The 26,084-nt window shown below is 42.8% G+C and overlaps 1 protein-coding gene across 1 annotated transcript; it reads right to left on the bottom strand.

Moving 5' to 3' along the window:
* Positions 1-1,723: 1,723 nt before the first annotated feature.
* On the bottom strand, positions 1,724-17,680 carry LOC148186126 (m7GpppN-mRNA hydrolase-like). The gene is made up of 5 exons (XM_088071449.1): positions 17,551-17,680; positions 17,154-17,281; positions 10,484-10,582; positions 10,223-10,375; positions 1,724-2,799 (listed from the first exon to the last, which is right to left on the bottom strand). Exons 1-5 carry the CDS (start codon positions 17,678-17,680, stop codon positions 2,647-2,649), a joined length of 663 nt encoding a protein of 220 aa, XP_087927575.1. The 3' UTR covers positions 1,724-2,646.
* Between the last annotated feature and the right edge of the window lie 8,404 nt (positions 17,681-26,084).

Genomic DNA, 26,084 nt, shown 5'->3' on the forward strand with positions numbered 1-26,084 from the left:
AGGTTGATAACCCATTTTACCCTATAAATTACTCTAGTCTCATAATTTGAAGATTGCGACAGAGTTCTTTTTCCACCAGGTGTACAGGGACCTGACATTATACACACACACACCACAAGATCAAGTGTCTTTATAAGTGAAAGTTTTATTAACCTATTCACTACACAGCAAAACTACTCCTAGAAAACTACAGATGAATGAGTTTAAGATTAAGTATGGATAAATGATGAAACAGTGAATACAGCAAAGACACCAGGTTAATAAAATGACTAAATGAACAACAAACTCATAAATGAAGTAACAATAAAAATGAGGGGATGAAAACCAGTGAGGAACTGAATTAAATGTGACATCTGGACTTGATCAGGTTAAGATTAGAGAAAAGTCAATGTCAAGCATCGATCAACAGCAGAGGGGCAACCTATCCCATAAAACATTGAAGGAAAAGATAAAGAAGAGGCCTGATCAGAGAATAACCCATAATTGTATTAATGGGAGATCCTAACCTAGGTCTAACACTTTCCATGTGTACCTATCATTTAAGAGCATCAGCCCCATAACAGCACAGAAAAGATCGTTTTACCTCCCTCAGAAGTCTCGATGCCAGAGAAACGGTCCGCTCTGTAAAGTTGCAGTGCGGCCTTTGTGAGGACACTGGACAGGCAGCTCATTTAGACTCCTGTGGTTCCAGTGGCTGACCTCGGTCAGTTTGAACATTGCAAACTGGGCTTGAGTTTGATTCCTCCATCTCTCTCTCTCCATAAACAGGTGGATCATCTTCTGACACCTAATGTGGCTGAGATGAGATCATGATGACAGCTTATCAGGCTTCGTGTCGTTCAAAGTCTCTCTTTGTCTCACAATCTCTCTCATGCAAAGTCCTCTGGTTCTAAATTGTCATTTAGAACACGTGTAGCATGGGCTGTTTCCAAAAGTCTCTCTTTCAAGATAGATAAACAGCAGCTCACAGCATCTCAGGGCTGCAGCACAAGCAGGCATCCCCCCTCCTCCTTTGAGGCCAAAGAGCCAAAAGAGCCAAAAGAGCCAAGTCCTTCGACTTCACTGGGGTTATAACTCCTGTGAAAAAAGGGGTGTGGTGCTTGACCGTCAAAGCAGGAGAATAGAACAGCCATGTTTTTCATACCGGTAGACATGATGTTTTCAATAAAAGATTGTTGTTACTTAGCAGCTACCTTCTCTGATCACAACCTCTTAAAAGTCATTTGGAAGATTAAATCCTGTCAACCTTCATCCCACACATGGAGATTTAAAAACTATATGCTAAAAGATTCTGAATTCATTTCGTACATGAAAAACACATGCTAATATATGGGAAGTGCTCAACGCCTTCATGAGAGGACATATACTCTCATACAGTGCTCATAAAGCCAAAGAGAGAAGACAAAAATTTGTACAAATAGATAGTGATATAAGGGAAATGGAACAGGCCCGCCATGCTTCTAAAAATGACACCTTAATTCTTTAATAAAAACAAGGACGATTTATATCAATTTATGTATAAGCAAATAGCAGGCAGCTATGGCCTGTACGAAATATCATTATTACGAATTTGAAAATAAAACAACAGCTCCTCGTGTGGCAAATAAAGAAAGAGAATTCTGATAAATTTATTCACTTGATATTGACAGGCGAAGGTAAACAACTGAAACACTCCAAAACTATAAAGGCAGAATTTAGGAAATTTTATGAAGAATTATATAAAACAGAACACAGGGAAGACAACAGTGCAGCGAAAAAGTTCCTGGATAGGATACCTTTGCCAAAACGAAATGATGAAGACAGAAAACAGCTGGATGACATCATTTCAGAGAGAGAAGTTCTTGAAGCTATCAACTCTCTTCAGAATAATAAAGCCCCTGGGCTGATTTGGATTCTTATGACCAAGGTTGTATTTTTCCATACAGCAGTGTTTTAAATGTTTCTTATTCCAATATATTTTAAATTTAGGGACAATTAAGCAGGATAAATGCAGTTGCTAGGCTCTGCACTTGGCGGCATCACCGGCAAAATCTTACATATTTTTGGTAATAAAGACAATAACAGTGTAAGCCAATACCAATGATACCCAGCTTTTTTCGGCATCCAAAACATTTTGGGACTCAACTTGAAGAATGGAGGAAATGATAAACTATTACATCTTAAAATCAATATACAGCATGATAAATTCAACAGGGATTCACTGGCCAACTTCACAAAGATATCACAGCTGTTTTGTTTTTACATTTCACTCTCACCTCATTTGTGCTTAAAATCAACCCTGCTCTCCAGACTGTTGCTGCCTTTAAAAGCATAATCGTTCAACTGAGCAGTTGTCTTATTGTCTATGTGTAGCATCCTGCAGAGTGAATCATCAACTTAGTTACTCAAAGATGAAGAAATAAAAACTAAAGGTGGGATTCCACCACTGACACACTGCAGACTGTTGTTAGGTCATCCTGTTTTGTATAGTCTGAGAAGTCGGGAAGCAAAGGCAAACTACATCAGTGAAGCTTATTGGATATGTTCAATAGGAAATGGGCAACTCCCAACTGTACCTGTGTGTTCATGACAAGCACGGCAAGAAGGAAAAGAGCATGTTCAGTAACATCCTTGCCTGTACTGTCCGGTAAAAAGTCTTTGAGGCTGTCATTTGATGGTGTTACAGGAGAGGCATAGTGCCTCAGAACATATCTTGATGGCGTCCAAATTTAAAATTGAGGAAAGCCCTGGAGGACAGCAGGTGCTCAAAGTCTCTGCTGTAGATTGTCTGGTGACCGCCAGAGCTGCATGAGGCCGCATCTGTGGAGAGAAAAGCTCATTTACATGTTTCCTTAGTGCAGGCTGTTGGCCTTTAACCTTAGGAACACCTGAAACTAAGCTAAAAGGGGGACTGTGTGCGTGCTAATACATCTTGCTTGTTGGATTCAGTGTATCATGCTGCATTGAAATGTGTCACTTACTCAGGTTTTTGTACGCACCACTGTAATTTGTATGAGACAGCTGGTTCGTCTTCTCTGTCCAACCACAGACTGGCAGACTGGTATGCTTTCCTTAGGAAAGCATACCAGTTCCTGTTCTTTACTGACTCCTAAAACTGTTAGTAGTCGTAACATTTGGTCACACAGACAACTTTTCTGTGTTGTTCCTCGAGCCTGTACTGTCTTTGGTGAAAGTGCTTTTAGTGTTTTTGCTACGTCATCTTGGTGTCAGCTGCAGTCGCCTTTAACTGGACTCTTATAAACCTGTTAGATTTTAAAAACAGGATTTCTTAATCCTTAAAACCTTTTGGACACTGAATGCACCTGTTCGGTATCTGAACGCTGCTAATTGACTGTTTGTTTTAAGTTTATTGCCTGTTGATTTTGTTTGAATTTTTATGCTAATTGTTTTAACTGTTGCTGTTGTGTTTTGAGTCTACTTGTTCTTTTTTGCAAGTCTTTGTGCTGCTATCTTGGCCAGGACACCCTTGGAAAAGAGGTTCTGAATCTCAATTCAATTCAATTCACTTTATTCGTCCCCAAGGGGCAATTTGTAATGCACGCAGAGCAGCAAGGTGAAAAACTATACATAACGACAAAGTGGGACTCTTCCTGGCTCAATGAAGGTTAAAAAAAATAAAATGTCGACTTCCGGTTATGGCCGCAAATTAGACAGTCACGCGCAACCCTGCTCCGCTACAATTCTGGATAAATCCTGAGAAACCTTGTTGACCCTGCTCTTGAAAATTGTAGGTGGGTTTCAATCTCGTTAGAGAATGCCAAACGTTGGAAAGACGAGGGGGAAAACACCGACACAATCGAAACTGACTAATTTTGGGGCACAGAGCATGGAGCAGAGAGCTAGCAAGGAGGCTAATGCGAACATGGAGGCCACGCCAGCGCAAAGTGGAGGCGAGCTCACCGGGGCTAAGGAAGAAACTGACTGCAATAAACAGTTTGAAGTCTGAGTTTTCCACGAGACTTGATGGGATACTGTCTGCCATTGAAGAAACAAAGAAAGAGCTATCCGACTGTACTGAAAGGATGACACAAGCGGAGATACGCTTGTCAACAGTGGAGGATGAACAAGCCGGAATAAACGACATGGTGCAGAAGCTGGAGAGACGGAATAAAGTTTTGGAAGACAAAATTATTGACATGGAGACGAGATCCCGACTGAACAACTTAAGGTTGGTGAACCTGCCTGAGGGAGCCGAAGGCTCTGACACCTGTTCGTTTCTGGAGAACTGGATACCGGAGGCGCTGGACATGGGTCCACAACGATGTCCAATAGTGATGGAGAGAGCGCATCGCGTCGGGCCAAGAAGAGATGCTGATGCTCCACCGAGGACTTTAATTATGAAGTTCCTGAACTACAAGCAAAAAATGCTCGTCCTAAAAGCTGCTAAAGTGAAGAAAGACACTCTGTACAAAAACCAAAAAGTGAGGTTTTATAACGATCTCGCCACTGAAGTCCACAAACAGCGGAAGCAATATGACTCGGTGCGCCAGGAGCTGCGGAGCTTGGGACTCAGACACGGCATAATACCACCGGCTAAGCTGGTGGTGACATACAAGGAGCGAACACACACCTTCAGCACACCATCGGAGGCACAAAACTTCATAGACAAGATCAAAGAAGAAGCGGGATGAATAGGAAATAGTGACTAAGTGGTAGCTATTAAACACGGACTCAAAACATGAATCATTTCTTATACCGGTACACTACTTCTGATGAGAAGCTGCCCTCACGATAAGAGCTTCCCTGTCCTCTAAATGTTAAAGAAATGTTAAAAAAAAAAAAAAAAATGTAATTTCAGTTGCTTGAATAAGGATTCAAATGGGCAATGACTTCACTGTTACTTTCTATACTTAGGCTATTATTCATATTATTATTATTTTTATACCCATTGCAGTTTTCTTTCACACGTTTAATGTTAAAAGATGTACAATATCAACAGTCTGACAGCAGGGTAAAGAGTGAGCGACTCTCTTTACATTACAGTTGATGCAATGGTGTTTACATGATGAAAGTGATTATGCAAGCTTAGATTATAAAGACGTATAATCTCTATTACTTTAACGTGGCCTTAACCAAATATTGGCCTCACCTTTATCTATCTGTTTATTTTTACTCCATAGCAGTCTCCTTCATATGCTTTAAAGTTAAAAGCTTTCACTGAAAAACGTAGCATGGAGCAGGAAGGGTTATGTAACTCAATTTTTTGTTACTTTTCTCTTATTTCATTTTATAACAATCTTAGAGAAGGCCGAGTGGATTGATCTAGGGATCTGTCCACAACAGAAGCTGGAAGTAACAAGCAGGGGGGTACCATTCATTTGGGAGAAAGGGATTAATTTACTAGCCATAGTTCATTGGGTTCATAGTATGTTCAAGTTTTTAAATGTGTTTAAATGTGTTAATCTTCTCAGACACTCCATTTCTGTTAAAGGGACTAAGTTGTATATTCTGTGAATGCCTCAAGGGATAGAACTTAAATGCACTTCCTGGAATTGCCGAGGTTTACAAAAAATTAAAGAAATTAAGCAGGTTATGAACAAATTGAAAGAAACAGATTCAAAAATTGTTTTCTTACAGGAAACTCATACATTAAGCAATGAAAATATAAGAATTAGTAGGAGGTGGCAGGGGAGCATCTATGTAGCATCATTTACTTCGCAAGCCAGAGGAGTAATGATCCTTATTCACAAATCGGTGCCCTTTCAGGTTACTAATATAATTAAGGATAAATTTGGTAGGTATTTGATTATCCAGGGATCTCTTCTCTCAGTTAACTTGAATTTGGTAAATATCTATGGTCCTAATACAGATGAACCAGGCTTTTTCACAAATTTGTTTCTCATGCTTGCATCCCTCACAGGAGATTATATAATTGCAGGTGATTGGAACTGCACATTAGACACAACCAGAGATAGATCTTCAGGTGCTGATTTAACACATAATAGAAGTAGAACAACAATACATCATTTTATTAAGGAATTAAATTTGCTAGACATTTGGAGGCATTTGAAGCCTAATGATATAGCCTACTCTTGCTATTCTAGTACTCATAAGACACACTCACGCATAGATTATTTCTTAATTTCTGCAAGTTTGGTTTCCAGGGTAAAGGACTGCTACTATGACAGTATATTGATATCCGACCATGGACCATGTTGTCTTGTATATGTGGATAGAAATCTTGTAAGAGATCCTCCTAGATGGTGTCTGAATCAGAAATGGCTACAGGATGAAGAATTTGTTAAATATGTGGGGAAAGAAATAGATAATTATTTTAGCGATAACACAACACAAACAACGGCAGGTATTAAATGGGATGCTTTCAAGGCCTTCTTAAGGGGACACATAATTAGTTATACCTCATCTAAATCAAGAGAAGCACGGCAGAAAAGACAACAATTAGAGACTAGAATACAAACTTTACAAGAAGAGGTCTTTAAGAATCAAACCCCTGCAACAGAAAAAGAATTAATGCTCCTAAGAGCAGAGTATAACAAGTTATCTGCAACCAGGGCAGCTGCCGATATTCTTAGGCTTAACCAGTCATTTTACGAACAAGGGGAAAAACCCAGCAAACTTTTGGCCTGGCAGATTAAACAGCTAGAAATCCAAAGAACCGTAACCTCAATTACAAACAATAATGGTGATACCATAGTAGACCCTGCTGAAATAAATGAGGAATTTAGAAAATATTACGAGAATCTGTATGACTCACAAGATAATTTCAACCTGCAAGCCCACAATACATTTCTGGACAAACTGAATATTCCAACTATATCTGATGAATATAAAGAAATGATGGAAGCAGAACTCAGGGAAGAGGAGATAGGCAGAGCCATTGATGACATGAAATCTGGTAAAACGGCAGGACCAGATGGACTCCCTGTTGATTTGTATAAAAAATTTAAATCAAAACTTCTGAAACCGTTATTAGAAATGTTTTTGGAAGCACTCCATAACGGTAGTCTACCTAAAACAATGACAGGAGCATTAATTACATTGTTGCCCAAACCAGGAAGGCCTAGCAACAAATGTGGAAACATGAGGCCGATAAGTTTACTAAATTCTGACCTTAAAATTCTGTGCAAAATTTTAGCAAGACGGCTCCAAGAAGCACTACCTAGTGTAATACATAGAGATCAGAATGGATTTATCCTGGGACGCCAAGGATTACACAATGTTAGGAGGGTCCTAAATATAATTCAAAACTTGGAGAACCACTCAGATAGGGCCCTCCTATCCTTAGATGCCGAAAAGGCGTTCGATAGGGTGGAGTGGCCTTACCTTTTCAACATTTTGGAAAGATTTGGTTGTGGTAATACATTCATAAAATGGGTGCAGTTACTTTATTTAGATCCTACAGCAGAGATACTGACAAATAGAAACATATCAAAACCAATTGCAATCAAAAGAGGATGTCGACAGGGATGTCCACTATCCCCATTATTATTTACGTTAGCGATTGAACCATTTGCAATAGCTGTACGGACATACCCAGAGATTACAGGAATAACGATTGGACAAGCAGAACACAAGCTGTCGCTATATGCAGACGACATTATTTTGTTTTTGTCGCACCTTAGCAGAACGATTCCTGCTCTGCTGGAGCTAATAAAAGAGTTTGGTGATATCTCGGGGTATGTAATCAATTACACCAAGTCCGCTATTTTATTACTCGATAAGACTGAAAGTGAGAACCCAACTAGAGAAGCCTCCCAATTTAAAGTGGTAAAACAATTTTCATATTTGGGAATACAGATCGTACCAAACTTAGATAAAATTGTTAAAATCAATTATGAACCTTTAATGGAGGAAATAACAGAATCAAGCAATAGATGGATGGCCTTGCCTATTTCCTTGATTGGCAGAATTAACATTATAAAAATGAACATACTTCCTAAAATACTGTATCTGTTTCAGAATATCCCCCTGCCTCCACCTGATGATTTCTTTCAGAAACTTAACAAGTTATTTCTAAGATTTATATGGAACAATAACCGTGCTAGGATTCGAATGCCCTTATTGCACTTGTCATATAGCAAAGGAGGTCTGAAATGTCCAAACATGCTTTGGTATTACTGGGCTGTGCAACTTAGGTCTATGAAATTTTATTTTGTAACAAGAGATATTCCTCAGTGGAAAGAAATGGAATCGGAAGGTTTAAGGCTACCCCTACCTTTGTACCTATATTCGGATACATTGCGAAACTTGATTAAACAAACTATTAACCCAATTGTTAAAAACATGATTAAGGTGTGGTTTGAAGTGAGAAAATTTATTAAAGAACCTGGCTCACTCTCACAGTACAGCCCTATATGGGGAAATCAGCAGTTCGCGCCAGGAAGAGCAGATGCTATATTTAGAATATGGGCATCTAAAGGATTAGAAAAAATTCAAGATTTATATCCACTTAACACAGACCATTTGATGACATTTGAAGAGATGAAGCACAAATATGATATTGACAATAAATATTATTTTAAATACCTTCAACTTAGAAATTTCATTAGAACAAGTCAAAATAATGTTCTAACTAAGCCCTCAAAGTCAAACTTGGAGAAAATAGTGTCTAAGGATAGTTTAAGTAAAGGTGCTATTTCAGAGATATATAATTTATTACTATCCAATTCAAATGAGAATTCTAATTATAAACGGAATGCATGGATAGAAGACCTTGAAAGAGATATATCACAAGACGATTGGGAATTGGTATGTAAGAAAGCCCATTCTCAAACAATCAATACTCGATTAAGACTGTTACAATATTGGTGGCTGATGAGAACATATATCACTCCTGTTAAGCTAAACAAATATAATAGTAATATTCCAGATTTATGCACAAAATGTACTGAGGCTAAAGGGACACTGTTTCATTGTGTTTGGCAGTGTAGTAAAATAAAAAAATTTTGGGAGGAGGTTAAAAAAGCACTGGAAAAGATTCTCGCAAAAGATGTTCCATTAGACCCTGGTTTTTTTATCCTAGGGTTGTACCCAGAACACCATAAGTATGTCAAAAGTGAACGAATAATAATCGATTTATGTCTCCTGCATGCTAAAAGATCGATTGCAATGTTTTGGAAGAAGACTAGCAGACCAAGTATCACATATTGGGTCAGCCAAATGTTAACAACTTTTCCATTAGAAAGAGTGACGTATATAAGACAAAAGAAGCAGGATATGTTTGAAAAAGTGTGGGGACCATTCACTGTTTTTGTTAAAAGTATAGATTTACCAAATGATGAAGAGGAGAACTGAATACTACCTGAAGTAAACCTCGCAATGAGATTACCTTGTGTTTAATTATAGGAAGACTATGATGGATTTTGAATTTAAATAGAACTAGAGGACTGTATATGTACTTAAGATGTATACATAAACATGTGTGTATATATATACTTTTCCCTTTATCTGTCTCTCTTCTTTCTATATTTGTCTGAGAAGGTTTTTGTTCATGTGTCTCCATGTGTATTTTGGTTGAGGATGCACAAATGTTTTTGTTTTGTTTTTTATTTTTATGCTACTATAAACATATGGGGATTAGCATGTGTATGTATATGTTCAAAAACAATAAATATATTGTTTAAAAAAAAAAAAATAAAATAAAATGTCTACTCCTAATGTGGTTTGCTGTTGACTCAGTTTTTAAAATTAACGTCTTCTTTCTAGACAACAACTGGTGCTCCTTATTTAGACCCTGACACACATGCGGTTCAATATAGAGCCCCCTGGAGGTCATTGCTGGGCAAAGCAGGAAACTGCTCTGGAGGCTCCAGAACATAACCTGACTGTGCATACCCATACCATGTAGTATGCAAGAAAAAGATTTAGTATGTCCACATACATAGTATGTCAAACGCAGTATGCATAAAATACCAGGATGTCCTACTACATATGGTCAGATTTTGCAGTATGCAAGCCAACATGCTTTTTTTGGCTATTCTGACCCACAATCCTCTGCACAATTGAAGATTTGTCATATCAACTGAGCAAAACAAAGGACGGCTAATTAACAGCTGACAGAAGCAGCAATGAGGGATGATAGCACATTCATGTGACTGGTGACCAACTGAATGGTAATAATAGGAATATAAATTTATCAGTGAAAAAGCTTATCAGTAGAAAACCATTCAATGTTCTACAAAAAAAGAAGAAATGGATTTTCAAATGCATCTGTCAGCCACAAAAAAAGGAAGTCAAGTCAACGTGATGACAAAATGCGTACCCTGATCTCTTTCCTTGTTTTGGGGTTGAACTTGGTGTCTTTTGACACTCCTGGGATGATGTAGAGCCGCACCAGCTGGTCAGTGATTTTCTGCTCTATGTACATGTCTTTGCAGATGATATTCTTGATGTCAAAGCCCGTCTCCTCCAACACCTGAAATGCAGACAGTTGTTTTCGACTATAAACTAAAAGCATTAATTCTACATGGCTTTTGATGATTTCGCTTGGCCAAAGTGAAGCAGGAAATAACACAAGACTCACTTCACGGACTGCACAGTCATGAGGAGCTTCATCCTCATTAACTTTCCTCTTTGGAAAGCCCCAGCTGGACTTGGCCAGGTAGCCCTGAACAAGCAGTGCCTGAGGAGAGAAGATACACCAGCTAGCTGCAGCATGTTGAGTGGTGTTATTGAACAGCATGAGGTGAACACTGAGGACTGTCACGATCCCTGCTCCTCTCCCCCTTCTCAGTACTTTTCCATTCACTCTCCCTCTGCTCCCTCTACCTGCTAACCACGCCCACTCTGCCTGCTCTGCTCACTCACCTCCAGCTGCAGCCCATCAGTAATCAACCCAGTATATAAGCCTCCCCCACACACACACTCGTTGCCAGATTGTTCTTTCGCGTCATGCAAGACTCTCCAGCATTCTCCTGCCAGATCTTTGAAAGCCGACCCTGCCTGTTCCCGACCTGCTCTCTTCGCCTGATCCCCGGTAAACCTACCTGCCTTCTGTCCCCGACCACGAGTTCTGTTTTGGCGTTCCTGATCTGCTCTGCTGGTAAAGACTTCTCCGCCTGGCCCCGACGATCCTCCTGGTCCATCCCCATCGGTACCGCTGCATCATCGGACTGCTCACTCGGTTTCGAAACCTCCAACTGTCCCCGACCACGCTTCCGCCTTCTCCTCGACGGTATCTCCACACGTGCTGCCGAGCTGTTGGGCTACGGGGTTTCCTCCGCATCCACGCCGAGTGACGTAAGCTTCGATTCTTCACTTCGATCTCCCTCTAGAGACTTTGTTGTGGGTTCCGACCCGAAGAACGAACTGTGTGCAGAATTACTTCATCTTGCTTCGTGTTTGATTTGTGCTGGGCTGAATAAAAGTCATTACCAACTAATCCTGTTTACCGGTGTACTGCATCTGGGTTCGTACAACACCCGTTACAGTACAATCTGGCCAAACATGGACCCAGCAGACAACACCGCTCTCCAGTCCCGTCTTGCCCGCGTTGAGGGAATGCTGCAACAGCACGAAGCACAGCTCACCTCTAACGCAGCCGAAGCTCGCCAATCGGCTTCAGCGTTGGAGCGTACGCTAACCCAGTTAGCCACCCAAGTGCAGCAGATGGCTTCCTCGCTGACTCAGCACGCTCCGCCAACACCGGCCCCCGCCTCGCCTGCTCCGCCACAGACGCTAACACTCAGCCCGGCATCTGAACCTCGGGTGGGGGCTCCTGAACGATACGCCGGGGATCCAGAGGGCTGTAACCCGTTCCTGACGAACTGTTCGATTCTGTTTGCCCTGCAGCCACACACCTTCGCCACTGAGGGAGCCAGAGTCGCCTTCACCATTAATCACCTCACCGGCAGAGCACGCTTGTGGGGAACGGCGGAATGGGAGAGGGGCACGCCAGCTTGTGCCTCCTTCCAGTCCTTCGCGGAGGAATTACGAAAGGTTTTCGGACCAGTACCAGCGGGACCTGACGCCACCGGGGGTCTCCTGAGCCAGAGACAGGGAAATCAGACGGTCGCTGATTTCGCCATTGACTTCAGAACCCGGGCCAGGCTGAGCGAGTGGAACATGGCGGCTCAATGCGACGCCTTCCTCAACGGACTAGCTCCGTACATAAAAGACGAGCTGGTTTCGTTCGACCTCCCCAGCTCATTGGATGGCCTGATTGAACTGACCACAAGGCTAGACAGGAGGATCCAAGCCAGAAGGAGAGAGCAACGGTTGGAGGGAGCTGATCACCGCTTCCCCATTCGTCAGCATGGGCCACCTGCTAACCCCGGTCTCCATTCCGAACCCACCCCGGGAGCAGAACCCATGCAGGTGGGTCGCACCGGTCTGCCGCCTGAGGAACGGGAGAGACGACGTCGTGGGAACCTCTGTCTCTACTGTGGCCAGGCCGGCCATTTTGTTTCACGGTGTCCAGCAAAAGGGAGGGCTCAGCGGTAGACGGGGGCATCCTGCTGAGCCGATCTTTGAACTCTGCCCCCAATCAACGGCCACTGTTCCATGTTCAGCTTCTGTTGGCAGAGGGGTCCCACACCCTCGCCACCTTCATAGACTCTGGAGCTGACGTTAACCTCATTGATGAGGAACTCGCCCGGCAGCTGGAGATCGAGCTGGATCCTCTGCCCCGTCCTCTTCCGGCCAGCGCACTAGACGGCCACCTCCTGGGAAGAGTCACCCACCAGACCACGCCCATCTCCATGCTCCTGTCAGGCACGCACCTTGAGACCATCAGTTTCCATGTGCTAAGGTCTCCGAATCTCCCCCTGATCCTCGGGTACCCCTGGCTGCGTCGTCATAACCCCCACATCGACTGGTCTACGTGGTCCATTTTGGGGTGGAGTCCTTCGTGCCGCCAGATCTGCCTCCAACAGACGGTCATGCCTGTGCCAGCTGCCAGTTCCTGCTCCACACCAGATCTCTCCATGGTACCCCCTGAGTATCATGACTTCCGGGAGGTCTTCAACAAGACAAGGGCCACGTCACTGCCTCCACATCGTCCCTACGACTGCGCCATTGACCTCCTTCCTGGTTCTGTTCCCCCCAAGGGGCGCCTGTATTCCCTGTCGGCACCTGAAAGAGAGGCTATGGACACATACATTAAGGAGGCCTTGGCGTCCGGCATCATCCGTCCCTCATCCTCTCCCGCTGGCGCAGGGTTCTTCTTCGTCGGCAAGAAAGATGGCTCCCTGCGACCCTGCATTGATTACCGGGGCCTCAATGATATCACTGTCAAGAATCGTTATCCTCTGCCTCTCATCGCCTCGGCTTTTGAGCTTCTTCAAGGGTCCACCATCTACACTAAGCTGGATCTGCGAAACGCCTACCACCTGGTTCGGATCCATGAGGGGGACGAGTGGAAGGCGGCCTTCAACACACCTACAGGACATTATGAATATCTGGTAATGCCGTTCGGGCTAACCAATGCCCCGGCCGTTTTCCAGGCTCTAATCAATGACGTGCTCAGAGACCTGCTCAATAAGTTCGTGTTCGTGTACCTGGACGACATTCTGATCTTCTCCCGCATGAAGCAAGAGCACGTACACCACGTCCAGACCGTCCGGCAACGTCTGCTGAGCAACTCCCTCTTCGTAAAGGCCGAGAAATGTGAGTTTCATGCCACATCAGTTTCCTTCCTGGGCTACATCATAAGCCACAATCACATGGAGATGGACCCTGCCAAGGTCTCGGCGGTCACCTCTTGGCCAGTTCCTGACTCCCGCAAGCAGCTGCAGCGTTTCCTGGGGTTTGCCAATTTCTACAGGCGGTTCATCCGGGGCTACAGTGCTGTGGCGGCCCCTCTCACAGCCCTCACCTCCTGCAACATCCCCTTCCGTTGGTCTCCGGCCGCGGAGGAAGCGTTCCAAACGCTCAAGAGACGCTTCAGCTCGGCCCCCATCCTCCTGATCCCGGACCCCAACCGACAATTCGTGGTGGAGGTGGATGCTTCCGATGTGGGTGTGGGGGCCGTTCTCTCCCAACGGTCCGCCAAGGACCAGAAGCTTCATCCCTGTGCCTTCTTCTCTCGCCGTTTATCCCCTGCAGAGAAGAATTATGATATTGGCAACCGCGAGCTGCTAGCGGTGAAATTGGCGTTGGAAGAGTGGAGACACTGGTTGGAGGGAACCAAGGTCCCCTTCCTCGTCTGGACTGATCACAAGAACCTCAAGTACATCCGCTCAGCCAAAAGACTCAACTCCCGTCAAGCCCGGTGGGCTCTGTTCTTTGCCAGATTCACCTTCACTTTGTCATACCGACCCGGTTCCATAGCGTCCAAGCCTGACGCCCTGTCCCGTCAGTTTCTGGTTGGGGAAGGGGACTCCTCCAACTCGGACAGTATAATTCCCGCCTCCTGTCTCCTGGCCGCCTTCACCTGGGCCATCGAGGAGCGGGTTAAAGCTGCAGTGGAGGACCAGCCGGGGCCCAGTTCCTGCCCGCCAGACCGACTCTTCATCCCTCAAGACCTGAGATCCGAGGTTCTGCAGTGGGCACACAGTTCCCAGCTCACCTGTCACCCAGGCATTGCCCGCACCAAGGAGGTGGTACAACCCCGGTTCTGGTGGGCTACCATGGACGAAGACATCTCTGGCTTTGTCAACGCCTGTCCAGTCTGCAGCCAGAATAAGGCTCCCCGGAGGGCTCCTGCTGGTCACCTTCAGCCCCTACCTGTGCCTCATCGTCCCTGGTCCCACATCTCCGTGGACTTTGTAACCGGTCTGCCACTGTCGGGAGGCAACACCACAATCCTGACAGTGGTAGACCGGTTCAGTAAAATGGCTCACTTCGTGCCCCTGCCAAAACTCCCATCTGCTAAAGAGACTGCTGAGCTGTTCTTAGAACACGTGTTTCGTCTCCATGGCCTTCCTACTGATGTGGTCTCGGACCGGGGTCCTCAGTTCACCTCCTCGTTCTGGAGGGAATTCTGCCGCCTCCTGGGTGCATCTACCAGCCTGTCCTCCGGTTACCACCCGCAATCCAACGGCCAGACAGAGAGGAAAAATCAGCAGATGGAGACAGCACTCCGCTGTATGGCGTCCAGGCATCCTGCTTCCTGGTCCTCGCATCTGATGTGGGCAGAGTACGCTCACAACACCCTCACCAGCTCTGCCACAGGCATGTCTCCATTCCAGTGTGCGTATGGGTTTCAACCCCCCCTGTTCCCTGACCAAGAGAAGGAGACCGCCTTCCCTTCAGTTGAGGCCTTCATCCGTCGCTGCCGCCAGATTTGGACCCAGGCCCGATCTGCACTGCTGGGGTCCGCGGAACGGTACGCTACGGCCGCCAATCGTCGCCGTTCCCGGGCTCCAGCCTACCAAGTGGGGCAGATTTGGCTGTCGACACGGGATCTCCCCCTGAGGGAGGACTCTAAGAAATTGGCTCCCAAGTTCATCGGCCCGTTTCCCATCGACAAAGTGATCAACCCGGTGGCGGTCCGACTGCGGTTACCCCGGTCCATGAGGGTCCACCCCACCTTTCACGTCTCCCGACTCAAGCCTTTTCGAGAGAGCCCTCTGCAACCTCCATCCCGACCTCCTCCTCCTCCCCGCATCATAGATGGGACCCCTGCCTATACGGTGCACCGCCTGCTGCGCTCTCGCCGCCGAGGACGGGGGCTTCAGTACCTCGTGGATTGGGAGGGGTACGGCCCGGAGGAGCGGTCATGGGTTCCGGCGCGCCAGATCCTGGATGACCACCTCGTGGAGGAGTTCCATCGGCAGCATCCCGACCAGCCCTCCAGACCCGCCCTGGCTTGTGGGGGTTCCGGTTCTGCTTCCTGTCCTGCTCCTGTTTCCACGCCGCCCGGGGATGATGACGTGGGTTCTGCCTCGGAGGCTGGTGGTACCCTCTCAGACGACGGGGGGAGTGTGTCTGGGGTCTCCGAGGAGTTCTGACCCTCCTCCGGGCCCCCGCTGCACGCCCTGCTTCGGTGGTTCGTTTTTGGGACGTCATGGGCCGTCCCTTGGGGGGGGGGGTCCTGTCATGATCCCTGCTCCTCTCCCCCTTCTCAGTACTTTTCCATTCACTCTCCCTCTGCTCCCTCTACCTGCTAACCACGCCCACTCTGCCTGCTCTGCTCACTCACCTCCAGCTGCAGCCCATCAGTAATCAACCCAGTATATAAGCCTCCCCCACACACACACTCGTTGCCAGATTGTTCTTTCGCGTCATGCAAGACTCTCCAGCATTCTCCTGCCAGATCTTTGAAAGCCGACCCTGCCTGTTCCCGACCTGCTCTCTTCGCCTGATCCCCGGTAAACCTACCTGCCTTCTGTCCCCGACCACGAGTTCTGTTTTGGCGTTCCTGATCTGCTCTGCTGGTAAAGACTTCTCCGCCTGGCCCCGACGATCCTCCTGGTCCATCCCCATCGGTACCGCTGCATCATCGGACTGCTCACTCGGTTTCGAAACCTCCGCCTGTCCCCGACCACGCTTCCGCCTTCTCCTCGACGGTATCTCCACACGTGCTGCCGAGCTGTTGGGCTATGGGGTTTCCTCCGCATCGACGCCGAGTGACGTAAGCTTCGATTCTTCGCTTCGATCTCCCTCTAGAGACTTTGTTGTGGGTTCCGACCCGAAGAACGAACTGTGTGCAGAATTACTTCATCTTGCTCCGTGTTTGATTTGTGCTGGGCTGAATAAAAGTCATTACCAACTAATCCTGTTTACCGGTGTACTGCATCTGGGTTCGTACAACACCCGTTACAAGGACTGTGTCAGGGCATGCTTCACATCAACAGTATCTCTCTTCTTAAAGTAACAGATAGTTCATGAGTTAACTTTTCAACCTAATATGAAAGGACAAGATTGTTTTTAAAAGTTTTTAAAAAATGCATTAGAATGGGAGTGCTGCAGTGTCACGGGGCACCTGGCATCTATTCTGCAATGAGCTTTGTCTGTTGGGTTTTCTTTCTTTTCACAGCACCCAGAATTCTCCCCTGGGGATCAATAAAGGATTATCTAATTATTTTAGCTGAAAAATGTTCAACTTTAGGGTAAAAACACTATGCTCTACACTGGAGCCCATTGGTGGATGAGGTCACTCTGACAGTTTGGTTCGGTGCAGACACGGAAGTGAGGGATGTAAGCAAAGAGCTAAAGACCAGGTAAGACTGTTTTCTTCAGCAACTGAGCTCATTCATAGAAATGTTTCCTAATGGTTTGTGTTGTTGGACGAGTGTGAAAGAACAACGCACGTTTTCGAGTGTTTCATCCAGAATGATTGCTCCATAAGTAGGTACACCCATCTTGTACTCCTTCCACTGCTCCAGGACTTTCTGCACATCCTCCCCATGTGGCAACAGAAACGGACAGTGATGGAAGAGTTTGTCGTCGTCAAGGAAAATACCATCAAATGACTTCAAACATGAGACTGAGGAGGTGAGAAGAAAACCTAACCGCTGATGTGAAATCCCTGGTTTCTTTTAGGTGGTTGTTATTACAATGAAATATAAAAGGTAAAAATGCATTTCAAGGCTCAAAAGGGGATGCTTTGGAATGTGTGCAGTTAATATCAATATTAATTAATACATTCATGCTAAATATGGACAAAAAAGGTGAAGGTTATGTAACATCATTGACATGGAAGGATATCTGCTTTGGCAAAGTCTCTTATCCCACAGTGAGGAGCTCCTGGAGTGTTCTGCATGCAGAAGTCCAGGTAGAACCAGTGGGCCAGCTCAATCTGGAAGCACACCCGGATAGCATTGTCCCTCTCCTCCATCGTGCAGGATGAAACGGCTGGAGAAACACAGCAGAGCACTATATTTTAACTTTTGCAACATTTTCTGCCTTAGAATCTTATGTTGTACTTCTGTCATTATGCATATTTAATGAGCAGTGTTGGAGGGACGTCTAAGTCTTTTTGCCGACAACTGCTTTCTGTAAATGTTGTACATATGGCAATAAACAGATGTAAAAACTACAACCAGTGGTGGATAAAGTATCTGAAAGCCATGCTTGAGTAATTTACAGATTTCTTACCAGAAAATTATTGGTGGAAGTCAAAGTTAGTTATTACAATATTACTTGACAAAAAGTCTAATATTGAATATACTTAGGTATCAAAAGTAGTTTTTATCATTTTAAATGTAATAAAGTATTGAAAGTAAAAGTAACATTAAATGCTGGTAATAGAAAAGCAAGCAGGCAGAATTTTGAAGTTTATTCTTAAAATGTTCACCACCTTAAAAAAATGCAATAAAATGCATCAAACTTGAAGAAAAAAGTTGATTTTCACATTTTGAGGGATTTAAAGACAAAATACTTTTTTTCCACACTCCCATTCTTTTATTTGTCCATGTGTTCATCCCTCCCTCCCTCCTTCCTTCCTTTCCTGTTTTGCATTGAGTAACTAAAATACTTAGAGGAAATGTAGTGGAGTGAAAATGAAAGTTGACGGAAATATGCCAAATGAAAAATGCAAGTTAAGTACTCTCTAAAGATATTTAAGTATGGTAATGTAGTATTATTAGTACTACTACTTTTGTATTACTAGTATTATTACATTGTCAGATTACACCACTGACTACAACGCAATCACTAACAACCTCAATGCCACAGAACTTAACACCATAAAAGTATCAACAAAATAACAGAGGTGTAATGGAAAAAAGTAATAAAACTTTGTAACATTACTTGAGTATTTTTTGAAAGAATATCGTTAACTTGAGTGTTTTATATTTCTGTCAACTTTCACTTTTACTCCACCACATTTCCCCCAAACATTTATGTCAAGTTACCTTCTACAAAAAAGGAAAGGAAGGCAGGAGGGACGGAGGCAGGAGGCAACAAACAAATGAAGGAATGGGATGGATGGAAAAAAATGGTTTTTGTTCCTTAAATCCTTTACGTGGTGAAACAGACCTCTTCAAGTGTAATGTAGGTTCCATTTTAGGCCCGTGTACATGTCAAGAAGAAAATAAACATCATACTCTCAAACTTCTGAGCGCTTGTTTTTTATTTCCAGCATTTACTTATACTTTTACTTTCAATACTTGAGTACATTTAATATTATTAAACTACTTTTGATACTTCAGTACAGTAAATATCAGATACTACAAGACTTTTACACAAGTTATACTCTGACAGGTGACTCTGCCAACGTCATTTTCTGCTAAGAAATCTATGCTGATACTCAAGTGTGGCTTTTAGGTACTTCATCCACCACTGCAAAACACTGAACAACAAAGGCATCATAAAAGTAGACCTTATGTCGAAACAGCTGGGTCAGAATAAACTGCACAGGAGTCCCTAATAAAGTGGACACTGAAGGTACTGTTTCCTATAGCGCAAAAATAAAAGCAATCAAAATGTACAAAACATACCTCTATCTATGTTGGTAACTGAATGGTGCTGGTACTCTATGGTGCTGATTTTATTCTGTATGTTGTTGGGCAGTGTTTTTGTTTGTGTATACCAATTAAGATTTGAAACATGAGCAAACTGACTTAATTCTCAACAAACAAACAAAAAAAAAGGAAAAAAAAACATGACAATAGGTAACTCAAAAAGAAATTATCCAAAAATTACGTTAAAAATCTCCTAGAAAATCCCCCCCAAAATAGTACAAAAACATGAAATTAACTGAAAAAATATTAATAGGAATAATAACAATAATTTTTCTGGAAACTTGTTCTAAATATATATGTATAAATATACAGTTCTGAGCCTCACAGCAAGAGGGTCCCTGGTTCGAAACCCGGTTGGAACGGGGTTCAGTCCGTGACTGCGGTCATGCCAGCTGCGCTTCAGAAAAGCTCAGTCGCACTATCTACACTTTAAAATTGAGTGCGCGTCTACACCACGTAGTACGGTATAGCGCGGCCGTGGCTTCGTGGTGCATTCAGGTACACCTCGAAATATCGACGTGTTTTTTGGTGTTGTTATTGTTGTTGTTGTTGTTGTTGTTGTTGTTGTTGTTGTTGTTGTTAAATGCAGTCACTACCCAGTTGTTGTTTTAATACATTCTTACAATAACTAAACAATCAAAACAATTTGATCAAGCAAAATCATACAATAGACCTACAATGCAGGTCACAGAATATGAATAGGCCTAGATTCTTGTTCTACATGTTCCCAACTACCTCTGTGGTGATTTTCAAAATGTTTCACTGTAGCATTTTGTGACTATCTGTTGCTGAAGTGTACAGCGTACAGTACAATGTCCATAGGCAAATTAAAATATTAATTAAAAAATCGAAATCAAACTGTTTCTGCAAACTCCAACATATTCTTGTTCTATGTGTTCCCAACTACTTCTGTGGTGAATTCTGGCATACCTAATGATAATAATAATCATAATAATAATGATAAGAATAATAATAATTATTATAAATTCATATTCGATTTATAAAGCGCTTTTCGAAGTACCCAACGACGCTTTACAGTAACCATTATTCATTCATACCACATTTACACCGGTGGTGATAAGCTACGTCTGTAAAAGCAGCTGCCCTGGGACAGACTGACAGAAGCGTGGCTGCCAAAGTGCCTCCACCCAGACCATTCATACACACTAGGCAAGCTGGGTAAGGCCCAAGGACACTACGGCCACTGGGAGAGAGCAAGATTCGAACCACCAACCCTCTGATTATTGGTCAACTCGCTCTACCTGAGCCACTGTCACCCCAAACCTGCATGTTATTATCTTGTAACACTGAAGATGTGGACCCACCAATAACATAGAATGATGGATCCAGTTATATAGTCTCTTTATAAGAACTGAAGTTTATTACACAAAAGCAACAAACTACTACTACTAAGCAAGAAAGAGACTCAACATACCACCAGAAAATACGCAGGTTGAAAACAATTGCAATCTAACACAAAGTGTGTAGCAAGTACACTCAAGATTTCACCTGATTCTTCACTCGAAAAATTTATCCCCATAATATAATAATAATAATAATAATAATAATAATAATAATAATAATAATAATAATAAAAATAATAATAATAATTCCACAAAAATAACTACACAAAAAATATTTCTTGTAATGTTAGGAGGCAACTGCTCTCAGATCGGTAAACTAAGCGGTAACTAAAAATAAACTTTCTTCCCTTTACTTTTTGCAGCTCTCACATTCCCATTCTTCTGCAGTGGTGTCCAATGCTTTCCGTGGGACAGACACACAGTTTGGGTGGTACCAAGTGTCACAGCTGCTGCACTGCACCATCACCTCCCTGTAGTGTGAGGTCCTGCAGATGCAGTGTACCTCAACTTTGATTGAGGGTCTTTCAGGGTTTGGTTTTGTGTTTTGGTAATGGAAGACTGGTGCCATTTTGTTTGTCAAAGCTCTGTACAGTCTTTGCCTCATATTTTTGTCTTTAAAGTGGCACTCCTCTGGCCTGACTCCCTCACACAGAACGGAAGCAAAAGCTAAGGCAAACAGCCCACAGCTGCTCCCTGAATGCTGCTTCTGCACTGCAGGCCTTCTGATGACAAATGAAGGTGCTTGCGGACGAATTAACCATGAAAGTTTCTGCTCCGTCTTCCTTGTAATGGTTACATTTAGGCTGTCATAGATGCAAAGCTCATTTTTTCCACAAAAGATATTACTGGCTGTGATCCAGTGGTTCTCATTTACATTAAGAACCTGTATAAATGGCTTGTCAGGTGTGCCAACAACACCACCCTGGTGAAGACACTGAAAAAAATGGCAGGACTGCAGACCGTCCTGAGCAGGTAACTTCTTTGCCAATAAAAAGCAGGTTGCATCCACCTCGTCACTTGTTAGCCATGTTTTGGGGTGCAGAGTGCTCTGCAATTGGTGGCGTTTAATGGGGGGTTGCTTTTCCAGCCTAATGGTTTGGATGAGGTCTTTTGGGAGTGCTTCATCCAAATTGGTCCGTTCATTGTAGCTTTACTTGTCTTCCGTGTCTATGAGACAAACAGTATAAACACACACTTAAAATTTTTGGCTGTTTAAACAATGTCATGAACACATCACAATGAATGTCCATTAAAGCTGTACTAATGCAAATATAGTAATAACAATAAAAAAAATTAATTATGAAATAAATATCTGTGAGGATAACATAGCCAACGGCGAGGAGCAAATTCAATATTCCTTTTTGTTATGAAACAAGCCGGCCCAGCACTCAACCCCACCTCTTCAACAATAGGAGAATTGGAATTTGTGGTAGTGCTACCTTACATTAGCCTTAAATTCAAAAAAGGGAATTACAGTACCTTCAAACCATGTGCGTCCACGCTAACTGAGTCTTTGTCTTTCATGTCCAGAGCTGCCACTGATGCAGAATCATCAGTGGTTGGAGCTGCTGTTGTGGTTTGAGGACCTGCAGTCACCTTTTCTAAACTTTTTTTTTATCTTACAGTAATTATATTGATAAGAAACATCATATTACCTCTGTAGCCAATGGGAATTACAGTACCTTCAAACCATGTGCACCCACGATAGCTGGGTCTTTGTCTTTCAGGTCCGGAGCTGCCACTGATGCAGAATCATCAGTGGTTGGAGCTGTGGTTATCGTCTGAGGACCTGTCACCTGATTTATTGAAAGACACATAGGTTTATTAGAAATTCTACAATAAGTTTTCACAACTTTCCTATGTTAAATATATTGGTAAGATATATCATATTACCACTGTTTTTGTCTTTCTGAAGTGGAAGGGCTGCTTGATGGAGGTGACATACACTCCCCTCCTATTTTGTTTTCGCTGCCTCCACTTCTCTTTCAAAACACGGTGTTCCTTTATGAAGAAAATTTTCATTAGTAAAATAACATGACCTATTTTGTGATGAAAGTAACATGTTTGTAAATTGTCCAAACCAATGATTTGTTGTAAGAAAAACATCAAGCGTAAAATCTTTAAGGCTCAAGTTATATAAAATATACTTTTGACCGTCTCACCTTAGATTTCGTCTGTCGCACTGAGTCATAGTATTCCCTTAAAAGGGCTTTGTGAGTTTTCTTGTAAATGGTTACAAAGTTGTCCGTTCTGGTCAGTTGTCTTCTGTTGAATCTTATTTTTTTTAAGTCCCACTGACTTTTTTCCATCACCCCCTGCGTTTTGTTGTCTTGCGTAAAATTCTGACACAAACAAAACAACAATTACATAATGTGGCAAATCAATGGCATTACTGTAATATAGGTTTATACTCTCCAGGGAATTGCTAATATTTCTTTAATTTCTACTTAACCTGATTTTTTTCATAGATGTCTTGGCAAACTTCTTTGAAAACTGTCGATATGGGAGCCCTTCACCATGCCTCCCAAGATCACCTAAAGATGTAAAACATTATGTTTAGATGTTTTTTGAACATAGTTCAAGAAAAGAATTTTACACAGTCATAACTGAATTGGTTAATCATCAGTATATCGTGTATTTGTTTATCAAATTACTTAGAAACAGAGGAAAGGCGATGTAATGGTTTGGGTGGATGGCGAGTCACCATAGCAACTACTAATAGTTTTTTTCTGATAGAGAACATTTTAGCTTTATGTTTACACAAGATAAAATGTAACTATAACTGGCAATTTTTATGGCCTTTGAATTTACATAATTTTTTTTCATGACTATCAGACCCATATATTGCAAGATTGTCATTGCAAAGTGCAAAGTGATTGATGCTTTAAAACCATACTTATTTTGAAATAAGTAATTGGTCGCATTCAAACTTAAATAAAGTTTAACTGACCCAACATCATGCTGCTCCAGAGAGCTGCCTGAGGCAAGAAGTACTTTGCCAAAGACGAGATGGATGTCTCACTGTGGTATGGATTAGGCTCCCCTTCTTGGTCCACGGGTGCTCTTTTTATGATATCCATGAAGTGTTCCTCAAAGGGTGTTGGACTGAAAATGTCCTAGGAACACACACACACACACACACACACACACACACACACACACACACACACACACACACACAGAGTAAGGCTGTGAATGTAAAAGTCCATTAAATAGGCCATTATTTCAAATCATTATGTATGATATGAGGAGTGTACCTCTAGGTCATCAGGAGACAGTGCAGCTGAGGAGCATTTCATCAAACTCAGTTATGGAAGTCACTGATGTTAAGAGTCCAAACACATGCATGGCCAGCTTGTAGTTCTTGGGTGCACTACGAGAGAAATACAAATCATGGAATTGTCTTAATATGTAAGCACTTTGTGACTATAATAACTCGAAAAAAGAAGAAAAAAAAGCTCAGGCTGCTCACTGCTTCTTGCATAAAGTTTTGGCATTCTTCATGATGTGGCTCAAACAGCGGTGAAGGACTGGATGGCCAAAGTCTTGTGCTTTACCTTTCCCTGTGAGGATGTTGTAGTAACTTTGGAGCAAGGCCTGGAGGTTTGTTTTACTGAAAACCATTGTTATGGCCTGCATTAGCACCAGGGAGCCGTCACATATTATCATTAGTGGAGTTGTGTTTTTTCCATATTGTTTGGTGTGATCTGTTTGAAATGCACTTAGAAAATACAGAACAGAGGCTGTTGTGTGGTCACGTGACGAATGTTGCAACAGGAAATGGAGATGAACCCTTCTTGGGGTTTCTGACCACCAGCTCGTACACATAGAAAGGACCCTCGTTGTTTTTTGATCTCTTCAGAATGCTCCCTGTTGCATCTAAGTACACGATGTCCTCTCTTGATCTATTGTGGAAAATGGTTATGCTTTTCCTGGACCAAAGCATCACACCCTTTGGATGAAGTAAAACTTTCTGTAGAACTTCCTCAGAGTCATCTTTTTTTTCCTCAACCATCTTCTGGAGACGTAGAATTTCATTTTTATGTTTCCTTTCTTTAATTCTTTGTCTCCATGAAATAGATTTAAGAACGCCAGGTGATTATGCTTCATCTCGGCAGCCTGATTGTACCACGGATTCATGCAATTTTTCCAGGTTTTCCAGGTAGAGTGCCCTTGGAAGTGTGTTTTGAAGCTGGCCGTATATCTTTTTTTGGTCATCAGCTCTTATTGGTCTCCTTTGCAATTTCCCCTCTGAAGGACACGTGCCTTGAGGGTATTCTCATTGTGCACAATTACATCTACTTCCACCGGACAGTCACTAAAGGAACATTGGGCAGAGCATTTAAATACAGATGAAATCCTTTTAGAGCCATGAATTTTGACCCTGTGTCCCAAAAATGCTAAACTGCAATATGGATGAATTTTGTGAATAGCAGCAGAAATTACATTAGTCCATTGCAGTCCTTTGAAATGGTCCTTCTTTTGAGTTCTCCTAAGTATTAGTAACTTAAAATTTACTATTTGCGATGGTACTGTATTTAAAATAAACAAACAAACAAATTATCACGATGTTAGTAACTGAAAAATAACTTTTAAATTTCTTACATCTTCCACTGGCTGGGCATGGGTCCCTCCCTCTTTTGAAGCTTTATCGACTAGCTCTTGTGTCAAGTCCTTCACTGTTTGTTGCGTGGTATCTTCATCCTTTTGAGAAACGTCTATCTCCTGTCCGTCTTCTTCTTGTGTGGCTTCAAGCTGTGTTAGATCATCATTTTCTTGAACCATTTTAACTGCATTTGGTTCTTCTTTTTTTCCATCATCTTGTTCAGATTTGTGTTCTTGTAAAGCTTCGTCCTTTACTTCTTCTTCTTCTTCAGTGTCATCATTCTGAGTAGAGCTCAAATCCTTGGCACCTTCACACTGTATTAAATCAGTGCATCCACTCCTGTTATATCATTATCATTTTGGACATTGCATATCTGTAGTTCGTCTTCCTCTTCTTGAATGGGTTCTGGTACATTATTATTTTCCACAACAGTGTCAGTCTGTGTTGTATCTCCATCTGGAGCCTGGTGTTTTACAAAAAGTTTTACTTACAGTAATTAAGAAGGTTAAAGGTTAATTAGTAGAAAAGCAACACATTACTGAGACTACAATAGTGACTACAGTTTTTCATAATGATAGATAGATAGATAGATAGATAGATAGATAGAGTCATACCTTACTACTTTTGATGTGTGCCCTTTTCAGTCAATATCTAGTATTTGTGGATGTGTTTGGTACACCCAAAACTGTGCACAGTTCTGCCCAGAAGTTAGGATCTTTTGATGGACTCTGCTCTGTTTTCTGCACAGATAACGAATCCTGAAGTTCTCTGGTGTGCTTTGAGATCTCCTCATTTTCTTTTGGACTG

The sequence above is a fragment of the Plectropomus leopardus genome, chromosome 20 (assembly GCF_026936395.1).
Source record: "Plectropomus leopardus strain MGB_pleo_1.0 chromosome 20, ASM2693639v1, whole genome shotgun sequence".
NCBI classification, from domain to species: domain Eukaryota; kingdom Metazoa; phylum Chordata; class Actinopteri; order Perciformes; family Serranidae; genus Plectropomus; species Plectropomus leopardus.